Source organism: Trichechus manatus, unplaced genomic scaffold (genome assembly GCF_000243295.1).
Source record: "Trichechus manatus latirostris isolate Lorelei unplaced genomic scaffold, TriManLat1.0 scaffold00130, whole genome shotgun sequence".
Lineage (NCBI taxonomy): Eukaryota > Metazoa > Chordata > Mammalia > Sirenia > Trichechidae > Trichechus > Trichechus manatus.
In genome coordinates this window covers 412,591-426,569 of record NW_004444066.1, presented here as the reverse complement: position 1 = coordinate 426,569, position 13,979 = coordinate 412,591, and the positions used below count along the sequence as shown (strand labels likewise).

At 42.1% G+C, this 13,979-nt stretch overlaps 1 protein-coding gene across 5 annotated transcripts; it reads right to left on the bottom strand.

Moving 5' to 3' along the window:
• Positions 1 to 802: 802 nt before the first annotated feature.
• On the bottom strand, positions 803 to 13,429 carry RBM22 (RNA binding motif protein 22). 5 transcript variants are annotated; one of them, XR_002825383.1, is made up of 11 exons: positions 13,265 to 13,429; positions 12,784 to 12,837; positions 11,750 to 11,779; positions 10,743 to 10,875; positions 9,634 to 9,734; positions 9,358 to 9,530; positions 7,872 to 8,072; positions 6,759 to 6,923; positions 5,744 to 5,832; positions 3,435 to 5,542; positions 803 to 1,030 (listed from the first exon to the last, which is right to left on the bottom strand). XR_002825383.1 is itself a non-coding variant. In XM_004384887.3 (11 exons), the coding sequence occupies exons 1-11, from the start codon at positions 13,316 to 13,318 to the stop codon at positions 4,312 to 4,314; spliced, it is 1,263 nt and encodes a 420-aa protein (XP_004384944.1). In that variant the 5' UTR covers positions 13,319 to 13,429; the 3' UTR covers positions 2,656 to 4,311. The 5 variants fall into 5 exon arrangements, 1 of the variants encoding a protein (XP_004384944.1); XR_002825384.1 differs by having other exon boundaries at positions 803 to 982; XR_002825386.1 differs by lacking the exon at positions 803 to 1,030 and having other exon boundaries at positions 2,656 to 3,540; positions 3,981 to 5,542.
• Between the last annotated feature and the right edge of the window lie 550 nt (positions 13,430 to 13,979).

Genomic DNA, 13,979 nt, shown 5'->3' with positions numbered 1-13,979 from the left:
CTTGATCTGGGAGCATCTCAGCACAGGAACCTCAGGTCCAAAGGACGCACTCTGCTCCTGGTACTGCTTTCTTGGTGGTATGAGGTCCTCCTGGTTATCTGTTTGCTTCTATCTTTTATATCTCAGAAGAGATTGGCTTAAGATACTATCTAATCTTGTAGATTTCATCAATATAACTGCCACTAATCCATCTCATTACATCATAGTGATAGGATTTACGACACATAGGGGAATCACATCAGATGACAAAATGGTAGACAATCATACAATGCTGAGAATCATGACCTAGCCAAGTTGAGAGAGATTTTGGGGGGGACACAATTCAATCCATCGGGGCATCCATCCATGAAGTTGACCAAGCCAGAAACCTGGGGGTCACTCTAGACTCCTCCTCCTTCACCTCCACTTATTTCAGGTCACAATGTCTTGCTGACTTGATTTCCAAAACATGTCACATCTCACTCTTTGCCTTAGTCCAACTGTCCATTTTACCTCCTGACCCTTCTCAATGGGCAGCGGGGGGTGGGGAAGAGTTGCTCAAAATACTAGAGGTAGCAAGAAGGGTCAGGAAGTGAGGCATTATGACAACTGGATAGAGGCTAAGTAACTTGCCCAAGGTCACACAGCTGGGCGGTGCTGAAGTGAGAATTTGAACCCAGGCAGTCTGGCTTTAGGGTTATGTTCAAACCATCCTACTTTACTCAATAAACAAAAGTAGGGCTTCCCCTTAATTTTTGTGAATAGATTTAACTATATGTTATTATTAGATTAGCACTAGCTGCTGTAACAAATAAATCCCCAAATCTCAACGACTTCAGAAACAAATATTTATTTCACAATGTTCTCTAAGTGGTGGTAGAGGCACCCAGGCTCCTTCCATTGTGTGATGCTGCCATCTTCCAGGCATCGTCCTGCTCTGCATTCAGCTAGCAGATGGCGAAGGAGCATGTAAGGTGGGGTTAGACGTTTTCACAGGCCAGACCTGGGAATGGCAAAGGTTACTTTCACCAAGTGTACCTCAGCTTGTCCCCTAGAGGAAAAGGAAATGGAATTTGGAAAGTGCCTAAAAGTTTTTATCACAATCTAATTGCTCATATTCTGATTTATTTAAGACTAATTGAGCACGTATTCTGTACCTAAATTTATGCTGCTTTATGGCTTTTAATTTAAAAAAATCCATAATTAGTGCACAAACATTAGAATGTCCTCTCCTTCAAAAAGGCAAAGCAAAAAGCACAGAAGTTTCCTAGACACATCCAAACACTCTGACAGACCCAGTAGCTGGGGCTGGGGCCTGGGACCATAGTCTCAGGGGACATCAGGTCAATTGGCATAACAAAATATAAATAAAATGTTCTCCCATCCCACTTCAGTAAGTAGCGTCTGGGGTCTCAAAGGCCTGCAAATGGCCACTAAGATACATCTATTGGTCCCATCCCACCTGGAGCAAAGGAGAATGAAGAAAACCAAAGACACAAGGAAAATATACTAGCCCAAAGGATTAAAGGACCATATGAAACAGAGACTCCACCAGCCTGAGACCAGAACTAGCTGGTGCCCAGCTACCACCACCAACTGCCCTGACAGAGACGACAAGAGTCCCAGACAGAGCAGAAGAAAAATGTAGAACAGAATTCAAATTCACGTAAAAAAAACCAGACTTACTGGTCTCACAGAGATTGGAGGAATTCCCAAAACTATGGCCCCTGGACACTCTGCTAACCCAGAACTGAAAGCATTCCTGAAGCCCAGTTTTCAGACAAAGATTAGACAGACCTATAAACCAAAAAATAACACACAAGAGGAACGTGCTTCTTAGTTCAATCAAATATATGAGACCAGATGGGCAGTTCCTGTCCAAAAGCAGGATGAGAAAATAGGGACAGGAACTGGACGAATGAACACAGGGAACTTGGGGTGGAAAGGGAGAGCATGTTATCACATTGTGGGGATTGCAACCACTGTCACAAAACAATATGTGTACAAATTTTTGAATGAGAAATTAACTTGAGCTGTAAACTTTCATCTAAAACACGCATACACAGACAAAAAGGCAAGGCAAGAATACACAGTTGGTTACATACATATAAAATCACTGAACTTGGCCATTAAAAAGGTACACATACGTTTCACATAGGCCTTTTAAATAAATTGGTTATAAATCTTTTACATACTCAAAAGTAGACAAAACAAATGCCCCTAACACCAAAAAAAAAAAAAAGGGTGTGTCATGGATTGAATTGTGTCCCCTCAAAATATGTCAAAACTGGCTAGGCCATGATTCCCAGTATCTTGTGATTGTCCACCATTTTGTCATCTGATGTGATTTTCCTGTGTTGTAAATCCTACCTGTATGATGTTAATGAGGCAGGATTAGAGGCAGTCATGTTAATAAGGCAGGACTCAATCTACAAGATTAGGCTGTATTTTACCTCAATCTCTTTTGAGATATAAAAGAGAGAAGTGAGCACAGAGACAAGGGGACCTCATACCAAAAAACAAGAGCCAGAGAATAGTGTGCCCTTTGGACCCGGGGTCCTTGCGCTGAGCTCTTAGACCAGGGGAAGATTGATGACAAGGATCTTCTCCCAGAACTGAGAGAAAGCCTTCCCCTGGAGTTGGTGCCCAGAATTTGGACTCTTAGTCTCTTAGACTGAGAGAATAAATTTCTCTTTGTTAAAGCTATCCACTTGTGGTATTTCTGTTATAGCAGCACTAGATAACTATGACAGGGTGTAAAAATATTTGGAAATACTCTGCATTGCTTCACAGTGATATTGCTAGAAATACAATGAAATTTTCTAACTGCTCCTAGATTTTTTTTTTAAAAAAAGGGGTGTGTGTGTTGTGTCAAGCCCTCTAGAGAAAAACAAACTCTCCAAAGAAGCTAAAATGGTGCCATGTGAGGCCTGTACATTTCTTAAGTACATATTTTAGGCAAAAGTGACATGCTATTGGTTTCAGGAAAAATGGCCTTGTAGATAAATTTTGCCTGTTTCCCTTCAAAATGACTTGTATAATATGAGAATGGTTTTTTAAAGCTACCACTTATCAAACACCACATGCTGGGCTTTGTGCTAAGTGCCTTCTGTGCATTATCTTATTTCAACCTCACAACCAACCTTTGACATAAACACTAAAAAGGCCTGGGCCTTTTTATCAGCATGGAATAAATACAGAGATAAAAATCAAAACAGTCTAAAGCAAGATTTAAAAAACATTCACATTTATATACAACTTGTTTCCAACTTCCACTGACCTTGGGTTCAGCTACCCAAGGATAAAGAAAACAGAAATTTAGAAATAAGCCGATGACATTTGGAAAATTGACCCGTTTTAATTATTTAAAAACAAAACAAAACACAACATCACATTTCCTTTACCATCTACAATTCAGTTATATCCAAACATTCTAAGACCAAACAGATCATCACCTGCCCAACAGCAGGGAATGGAAACAAGATGCTGAAGACGAGGGTGAATGCTGTGGATCAGAGTTCCAGCTGTCAGTCAAGTCTCCCGTTCAAACACACTCCAACGCTTTTCATTTCAGTTTGTTAAGGTGTTTTACAGGAAGTTCTTGAAAATAATTTCAATCCCAGACACCACGCTTGTTTGATGATACACAGCTCCATGATATTTGCATTTCTATGAGATTGAGAGGAATAAAAAGTAATTCTGTCTTTTTTATTGGTGGCGTAGGGAAGTAAAACCATCAGCTAGATTCCTTCAGTAAGAAAATGGGAAAAGAAAAGATCTGGGCTGTGCTAGGTGCTGGTGTCTATTTATCCTTCCGAGGGCGTGACTTCAGAAGAGTTAAATCACACCCATGCCACTACAATGATTAGTACTAGTAATCTTTTTTTTTTTTTAAGATGATAAAAAGGAAAATACCCAAATGGACATAAAAATGGTCAAGTTTTTTTTTTTTACCACAGGTCAAGTCCCCGCTCTACCCCCCGCCAAAAAAAAAAAGATACAAAATGAACATACAGTTGGGATGGTAACTCTGTTGAACATTCCAATTCACCAGTCACTTGTCCCCTGCACAGGTAAGGGGAACAGCCATTAGGTTTTATTAGTAATGTTATAGCAGTAACCAGATGTGTTAATGGCAGCTTGTTTGAGGTCCATCAGTCCTTTGAATACATGTAGGAAAGCATGGCTGTAGTTCTCTGACTGCCCACATCTGAACACATTCAGCTACCATGGAAACTACAAAGGAAGAAAAAATATATTTATTCCGAGATTCATTTACTGGGAGTTTTAAACGCCCTTTCTTCCATAGAGCCCAGGAGTGGTGACAATGTGCTAGGGACTGCTGTGTTTCCCAGCGTGGGCTCCCATCCTCTGAGGGTCCTGAGAAGGATAGTGGATTGGTCCTGGAGCCCTCATGAAAGGAGGGGGTGGTCCCATTGGGTGGAACATGTGTGGTCCAAAACCTACAGACAGAAGAGAACAAATTTGTCAGGTTTGCAGTTCTCTTGACTATATTTGATACCTTGAAATCATCCTAAGGTAAAAATAATCTACACATAAATCAAACTGACAAGGAGCTTAAAATGTCAGTTAACAAGACTTGTTTAGGACTGTCTACCTATATCATTTCCTTGGTTTTGGAGACATTTCCCCTGAGTCCAAGTTGAGAAAAAAAAGACTCCGCAGAATTCAAGGTACCTGCTGGTATGTCCTCAGCCTGCCATGAATCAAGCATGCCAAAACCCACCACACAGGGGCAGGATTTGGGAGAGGAGGAAGAAATCATGCTGACGGCAAGACCTGGATGATTAACCTCAATGTTCTATGCCACAATGGAGGGTGTTCAGAAACCAGTGCTTTCTTCAAACAGTATGGGATCACTGCCACAGGCGACCTGGCTACTTGTGATTGACTCACACTGTTACTGTCACTGACATTCTCTAGGGCCGTGCTACACAAAACACCAGCCCTGAACTCTTCATTGCTGGTTACCAACAAGATGAAGAGCTTGAGCCAAAATGTAACTCAATTATATTACCAAGCACACTGTTGGGTTCATCTGACAATATTTTTGTAATCAGACTTTCTTGATGAAGGTGAAATGTCAAGTCCACAGCCCACATTTTGAGTAAGGGTGCTCCAGGGTATCAGTGTGGGTTTAGTTTAGAACAGGGCACAAACTGGTGATAGATCACTGCAGTGCAATAACTCCTGCTCTGATTATACACATACTCACATCTTTGGAAAGGCCAGGAAAAAAATATCAGTAATTCTAACAAAAACCAGGTTTACTTACAAACTTCTACTGGACAAACTCAAAGAATCTAGCTGGTTGAGACTTGATGGTGTGGTGTGAAGACAGGACTTTCACAAAGATTTCCCTGGGCTAAGGAAGTCAGATCTATTTGCTAAGAAGGAAGATGGACCTTACCTGGGGGTGGGGGCGGGGCAATGCCAGGGGGTGGAGGCAGGGCAATATTGACCACGGCTGGAGGACCACTTGGAGGTAAGTTGAAGTAATTGGCAGAGGCTTCTTCTTCTGCTGCAGGAGGAGGAGGAAGAGCTGAAAGACAGAACATAGCCAAGGGTAGAGTAACACAATTATGCAACACTGCTTCCACCCACTTTCAGACCCTCCAAGGTCCTGCCGGGAGACAAAGCCACTGCAGGAGGAGGTTCAACACCTTAGCTGACAGGGGACATCAGGGCAGATGGAGCATCTAAAGTCAGCAAGCTACTGGGTGGGCAAGAAGTCTGCACTTACCTCCTGGCAGTCCTGGAACGGGCTCGAGCTTGATTCCAGAGTCCGTGGTTCCGTCCTTCTCTTTTTCTTTTCCTCTGGCTGCCTGGGATCTGAGAGACACAGACACACACCATCAGCACTTTATCCACCTTATCTCACACCTCTGCCTCTCATGTTCTGCACTCAGATGAGGTTCCTTCACTTTTTGCCTCCTTTTCACCAAATACTCTTTCCTCATAAATGCTACAGTGCAGAGGGAACAAGACCAAAGGTTTTGAAGCCAGAAAGACTGGGGTTCCAAACTTACTTGCTAGAATTGTTGTAAGAACTAGAAGAGGCAACATCTACGCGCTTAGCACATAGAAAGCACTCCATAAGGGCAGCTGCTGCTATCGATGATTCCCCTCTCAGGTTCCAAGCTGGAAACTCATTTCCCCTTTGAGCTTTCACGGTGTTTTTACCTGTATCTCTTTTGTGCAAACATCACTTTCAAACTTGGTTATTCTTCCCTATTTTAGTGTCTCCACTAGACAATCAACCTCTAGAGGGTAGAATCTAGGTGCAATTAATTTGTAAACACTCAAATCTACTTTCCATTCTCTGGCATAACACTCAGCCTATAACATCAGGTCATAAAAACAGAAATCTTCAAAGGAGATTAATACACCAAGACCCTGGATAAATTTTTAAAGCATGATTCTCCCAACATCCATAGGAAACAAGTATAAAACAGAGAAGTAAGAAGAAATTCTTTTTAAAGATCCTATTCATTTAAGCCTGTTTGCCAAAAGCTTACAAAACCAAAACTTGTTGCTGTCGAGTCGATTCCGACTCATAGTGACCCTATGGGACACAGCAGAAGTGCCCCATAAGGTTTCCAAGGAGTGGCTGGTGGATTTGAACTGCCCACCTTTTGGTTAGCAGCCTGAGCTCTTAACCACTGTGCTACCAGAGCTCCAAAAGCTTACTAGTCCCCAGATAATGAAAGTTTCTTGAAAATCTCAATAAAGGTATTTTAATTTCGTCTAATTCTCACCTTCCCCATTTCACATTGAGTCTGCGGCCATTAACAATCAACTTATTAAAGGATTTCTCAGCAGCCACTTCTGCAGCTTGCCTTGTGGCAAACTGAATGAAAGCACACTGCTGTCTCTGCACAACGGTGATTGTCCGGATCTCTCCAAACTGGTAGAAATGATTTCTGAAAGAATGCAGCCAGAGAAAAACAAAGTCAACAACATACAGACATTTCCAAGAGATGGAAAATGGATTATTAACTCCTTCACTGACTCACCACCATGCAGGTGGGCCCCATAGTTACCTGCCTAACTACCTTACCCTAATCTGGGTTCTGCCTATTGAGAGAGGAAAAGAAAAATAATGAGAGTAAACAGAAGCTGTCAAACATCTCAGGGCTTTCCCATGGAGGAAGGAGGCTCCAACTGGTTCCTTAAGGATCCTAAACCCTGTATCAGGGGTTGGCAAACTATGGTCCATGAACTAAGAATGTTAAAATTTTTCAAGGGTTGTAAAACATAAAAGATGAAGACTATGTGACAGAAACTGTATATGGTCCACAAGCCTAAGGTATTTGTTATCTGGCCTGCTAAAGAAAAGGTCTAATGACCCGTGGGGATTATCTTGCTCACTTAGCCAGGGTTAAATGGAGACATGCTACAAAGTTAAAGGAGCTTCTTCTTGATTTTATCTCTTTGGAAGAGGTAATTTCCATCTGCCCAGATGTTTCATCTAGCCAAACATAATACAAATTTACCAAACACCAGTCTCTTTAAAAAGCCAACCATTTAAACCATAAGAGTTTTATAATCTCAAAGCCCCCCGTCCCCTGCATCACTAATCATGCTTAGACATGGGCCATCTTTAAAAATTCTAATGGGCTATCAGGGCAAACAGAACCTCATGTAATTATTACCATATGCAAGGATGGAGTAAGCACTGTTGATGAGCATTACTACTCTAGCATCATATACAACAATTTTATAAAAATTCTAGTCAGCATAATACTAACTACAGAGTAGCTAAAGAAAAATGTACTCCATACAGAATTATCATGCTTGCCTGTGTTTTTGCCAGTAAATTCTTCCAAGGCCATTAAAAGCTAAAAGAGCTCATAATTACACCCACAAACCTTAGGTCTGTCTCAGTAATGGTATCACCCAGACCACCAACATATAATGTGGTGATAGTCTTGTCCTCTGGCGGATCCAGACGAGGCATTGTTGACGCCCGTTTTAGAAGCTTATCTGCCACAGGGTCATTGATTCCGTAATATCGGTCTTTGATATTCTGATCAGCAAGGGGGTCATCTGGATCTGTAGGCTTCTCATGTCTATGGAGCAAGAGAAAATAATGTATAAAGGTGAGACAAAGGAAATTTTTTTTACAAGTATCACCCAACAATAGCTGCAATATTAAAGTCTCAAATGTATACCCTGAAATGACTTTTGAACTAGAAGTCATACCAAAATATAATTAGCAAAACAGTGTTACTATAAAAACAAAAAACCAAGCCTACTGCCATCGAGTCAATTCCAACTCATAGCGACCATACAGGACAGAAAAGAACTGCCTCATAAGGTGTCAAAGGCTGTAAATCTTTACAAAAGCAGACTGCCACGTCTTTCTCTTGCATAGTGGCTGGTGGGTTCAAACTGCTGACCTTCTGATTAGCAGCCGAGCGCTTAACCACCGTGCTACCAAGGTTCCCAGTTACTATAAAACCAAAAAACCAAATCTGTTGCTACCGAGTTGATCTCAACTCATAACGACCGTACAAAACAGAGTAGAACTACCCCATATGATTCCAAGGCTGTAATCTTTATGGAAGCAGACTGCCACATCTTTCTCTTGTGGAGCGGCTGGTAGATCTGAACTGCTGACCTTTAGGTTAACAGCTGAGCGCTTTACCACTGTGCCCCAGTGCTCCTAGAGTTACTATCAAAATAGGGGATTTACTCTATCACACAAGGACTTCCTAGCCTCCTATAAGCTATTTAAACAGCCATCTAGGGTGCCAGAGTTTCCATATGAAAAAATGCTTTTTGGCACAATGCATGCCAAAACAAAAGGGGACAAATGGTTACCTTTCTTTACGTCAGTGTTTCTTAATGTATTTGAGGTCCTGCATTCCACTAAGAATCTGATTAAAGCTATGGTACCAGCCCCAGGAAAAGGCATATATAATTTATGTCTGTGCTGGAGGGTCAGGGGGACTGTTAACCAACCCCCAAGTTAAGAATTCCCAATCCAGATGTTCGGCAGTCTTGACTGGAACATACTCATACACCCTTTAAGAGTCTAGCCTAATTTGACTTCACCTATACATTGGGATTCAAGTCATTTACACCATGACAATGAAGACTTACATTTCAGGCAGAAACTTTTAGGGCCAACATCTATATTACATGACACAGCAACTTGTTTCCAAGGCTCAGTTATTAGCTATAAGCAAACTATAATTTAAACAAGCTCTTCTAAATATAATAGTTCCAAGACATGAAATATAATAAACTGGCTGTATGACTTTAAAGCAGAAATAGTGTAAGCTAGCATCCCTCACTTCCTGGATGACTAAACATCTGAAAGCAAATACTGAAAAGAGGATCAGCTCTTGCCTGTAGGGACACTCCTCTCCTCTCTTGCACTCTCCTTTCACCCAGAAGGAGCAAATGTGGGGTCGATTCCTTTTGTAGTAGGGAGTGGTCCGGGCCAGTTTGAGCAGCATGTCACTAGTGGATGTAGTTTTCCCCAGCATGCCAACTGGCCTTGTTCCATCAGAGTTAGAAATCTATGCAGGAACAACAAATTCAACAGATAAGACTGTATTGATTCACTAGCATTATTGTATCAAATATCAAATATAAAGCTACATCAAGAAAGTGACAGCACACCTCTCTCTCCATATTCTGTGTGTAGTACTCTTTGTTGACATCTGACTTTGGCATGTCATCCTTGAAAGACAATCCCGCATCACGAACCTGGATGGGCAAGCCTGGTATTGAAAAAAACACAGATACATTTAAAATATATGCAGCACAGAATGTATCATCTTCCTTCCTTTCTCCATTTCCCATCTGGTACCAGAGGTTTATTGCATTTTTATTCAAAATCTTAGTACCATCAGCCTCGTATGGCTACAAACCATTCTAAGAAATTGCCCAAATTCCTGAGCTGTCGTAAAATTTGATGAAAGGAATGTTTTAGAAAATCTTTTAGATGAACAGACAGACTATGAGATCTGACCTGCAGATTAATGATGTATCTAGTTTTTAATATTACAAGATTTAATTTTAAAAATAAATACAAAACAAGGTTTATTTTTAGGCTGGTACCACAGTTACAGTGACGTAAGAGTCCTTCTCTTCTAGAATCACAATACTTCCTTAACAAACATATAAATAATATTAAACAACATGACAGGACTCTCACTAACAGAGTAAGTTTCTGAACTTAACACACATAAACTCACATTTCCCTCTTCTCTTTTAATGTGTACTAAAAAACGCTTGTTGAATAATTATTTTTCTTAAAAAGTCACTCACTGTTAAAAAATCACTCCCCCTCCCCAAAGCTGTTACTCTGAAACAGTAGCAATGTACTAATATATAGTCCTAACACCACTCTTTATACAAAAATATAAAGCAGAATTAGTCTATGAGCTTTGACTTGGGATTACGGAAAAAAGCTTTGGATCAAGAAAGAGGCCCAAAGCAAAGAAATTACTTATCATAGGCTCAATACCTTCTACCTTACTTTTGCTACAGGCATATGTATGGGGGAGACGATTCTGATTAATTCCCAACTTTGTCTTAAGTTCCTACTGTTATTCAGGAGGACTCTGGAATGGCTAAGCATGGTTCTCTTCCTGGGAAAGCAGACTACACTGCAAAATTGGGTCAGAACCAGAGATAGGGTGCGAGGTGGGAGACAAAAAGACCAGTTGGTTATCTAGAGCACCTGTATTTTACACTTTCAGATCTACCTGACAGGGCAGACATACCATATTCTAGGTCCAAGAGACAGGTCTGACAGACATTCTTTAATTTGCTGCAGGTCTGGCATACTTCAGTCTTCTTGAAACGCATGCGGACCCCGGGGCACCAACGAAATACTGTGAATGGCCTGGCACAGATCTAGAACACAAAGCAAGAGCCACAGGGTGCTAATGGCCCTGAGCTGGACAATCAATCCAGATTTAATAACAACAAAGGATTTGAAGAAAGGAATCCTGAACCTAGGGTTTGGAAGAGACTTTGGCAATCACCTAGTCTGAACGTTACCTGATGTTTCCATCCCATTTAGAACACCCTTTCCCAGTAGTTAAAATATTCACACAATACAGAAATGAAATATTCAAAAAGTTAAAGTCTCCCTCCCCTAGAGATAACCACCATTAATAATCTGACCCTTAACTATTTTTTTGGGGTGGCGGGGGGTGGGGGGAGTAGAAGGGTGTCATATACTCCTTTGAGAATCTTAAGACAACTATGACCTTCCTCTGCAGCTAAGATGTTCATGTGCATAATCATACATCACTTGGTATACAAACTCGGGGGCTTCAAAGCCCATCTACGACACCTGGTTAAAAACCGCTATGTTAGAGGAGTCATTTTCTCACCTCCCACAATAAACAGTTACCAGTCAGTGAGTACATAAACGATATATGAAAGTGCTGTAGCACTGACTTTTATTGTATTGTTGTATGCCACTGACTCAGTTCTGACTCACAGCAAACCTATATGACTGCCCAGAGGAGAAATGCTGCATAGTGTTTCCTAGGCTGTAATCTTTACAGAAGCAGATCTCCAGGTCTCTTCTCTAGCAGAGCCACTGGGTGGGTTTGAACCACTGACCCTTCAGTTAGCAGCTGAACGCTTAACTGTTGCCATCAACAGGTCTCCTTCACTGACTTTTATTAGAGGACTTCAAAGTTCAGCAAATTGAAAGCGAATCTGGTATACAAAGGAACATAAAGTAAAATCATTACTCTTTAATAGACATACTTACTTTGCATTCCTTCCCGTACTTTTCTTTGGTCTGAAATGAATACAGAAAAGAAGTGGCATTAACAGAAAAAAAAAAACAAAAAAACCAGATGTCTATTCTTTTCCTAAATAGAACCCCAAAAATGTGTCTGGATATACCCCCGGCATCCTAAAGAGAAAAAAAAAAAAATCCCTTTGGGGGTGGGGTGGTGATCTAGTCTAATTACTTGTTAAGTATTATAACCTCACGAGAGTCTTACGGATCTACCACCAGGTAAGTGCATGTGTTTCCACAGCCACAACTCTTAAGAGTCACTGCTGGCTCCCAAGTTCTCTTCTAAAGAACTAAAATTCCAAATGGTTTTCATGATCCCAAAATGAGGAAGGATGCAGCCATGGCTGGACCATTTTACCAGTTTAGTCAGAAGGCAACTACTATAGACTCACCCTGTGCTGACACCCTATATAGTATAGTTAACCTCTGTTCCAATAACCTCTTCAAACATCTTGAACATACCAACATGTCCTCTGAGATTGATCACAATATAATAACTTAGCCCTAGTCTAATTATTAAATGTTAACTGCCACTAAATTTTACCCTTATAAATAAGGATGGGGATTCCTTGCTTCACCCCAGGCCCTAAGACCCACATCCACACACAAGAGAGTACAAGGTGTAGTGGCCAAAAGGCATTTCACTGGGAGTCAGGAAACCTGGATTCTAGTCCTGTTTCTCCTCCTAGCTTGTAGAGGACCCTGGAGTCAGAAGACTTTATTTTAAATCCCATCTCCACCCATTACTTGCTCTGTGAAAAGACAAACTCTCTGTGCCTCAGGTTAACAGACCAACCTCCTAGGTAAATGCTCAACAAATAGCTATTATTATGACTCCCAGATCACAGGATTGTTGCTGAGTTCCAAAGTGAGATAATAAGCATAACACTCCTTTGCAAATTGGCTTGCACTTTGGGTCAGTAAAGAAGCATCACTGACAGCCAGCCAAGTACAACATTGACACAACACGAATAACTCCCGTCTCACACGCGACCACTTACCATTCGGATATATGGGTTTTCTCCAAGACACGTCTGGCACAGAATGGGGAAGTCCTGGTGAAAATGGGAAATCTGGTTGAAGACCAGGTTCCGAAGACCCTGCCATCTCTGTCACACTCATGGGGGCAGGGGAGCGGGAATTAAGGGTGGGGGACAGGGCAGGAACCCTAGGTCCAGCACGGACCTGGTCGCGGGAGGGAGCGCTGTCTGCACTTCCGGCGGGTGGCGGGAGAAAAGAAAACCAGCTCGAAAGGCTGGAGGGGGCAGGGATGGAAAGGGGGCTGGTCCAGGACCCGGCTAAGCCCCCTCTTTCCAAGCCTGTATGTGGGCCACCCCGCCTGCCTCCTGCTCCGGCCAAGCTAGGCCGCGGAGCTCGCTCCTCCCCGGAATTCTCTTGGGCACTCCGCAGCCTCACCCTGCCCGCCCGCGTGAGGGCGAGCTTTGCCACCTCCTTCCGTCCTTCTCCGGCAGGCACACTCACCGCATCCTCCCAGTTCTGCCTGTTATAGGTGTTAGAACCTAGAGAGGTCGCCATCTTGAGAGCGTCTGGAGGCTGAGGTGGCTTCCGACTTAGAAGAGAGGACCGCCACAATCCCGTCGGGCCCGGAAGCTGGCACCTGGCCTGTCTACGTCTTATTTGTGCGTCTAGTGCGCCCTTAGGGGCGGGCCTTGTGCGTCATTACGCCGCCCGCTCTTGGAATTTCTAGGCTTAATTAGTGTCCTGGTACGTATAGCATAGCCTGATGCTTCTTTATGGGTTCCTGGGTGGCGCAAAGAGTTTGTTCCTACTTGGGATGAAGAGCCACAAGTTCAATTGGCTTATTTAAAAACTGGGCGAGAGAAAGAACAAGTAATGAATGAGGGGCTGGGATTAAAACAGCGTTAGCTGTCACTTACTAAGCATTTATTGTGCTAAGCCCTGGGCGAAAGACTTTCCTTGCCAGTGTCTCTAAGTCTCACAATAATTTCTCTGTAGGGTTGCCAGATTTAGCAAACAAACATAGAGGGCGCTCAGTTAAACTTGAATTTTGGGCAAACAAGAAATCCTCTAGGCAAGCATGGATTATCCTCTTATAGAAAAGGAGACTGAGTACAATGAAAATCATAAAACACTGCTGAAAGAGATTAAGGAAGATTTAAGTAAATGTAAAGGTCATCCATGTTCACGGATTGGAAGACAATATTGTGAAGATGTC

Coding starts and splice junctions, on each gene's coding strand:
- RBM22 (XM_004384887.3), bottom strand. CDS start 13,318: ATGGCGACCTCTCTAGGTTCTAACACCTATAACAGGCAGAACTGGGAG. Junction 5,833..6,758: donor CTCAATGTGAAATGGGGAAG/GTGAGAATTAGA, acceptor TGTGTCTCTCAG/ATCCCAGGCAGCCAGAGGAA. Junction 4,443..5,410: donor TGCCCCGCCCCCACCCCCAG/GTAAGGTCCATC, acceptor TTCTGTCTGTAG/GTTTTGGACCACACATGTTC.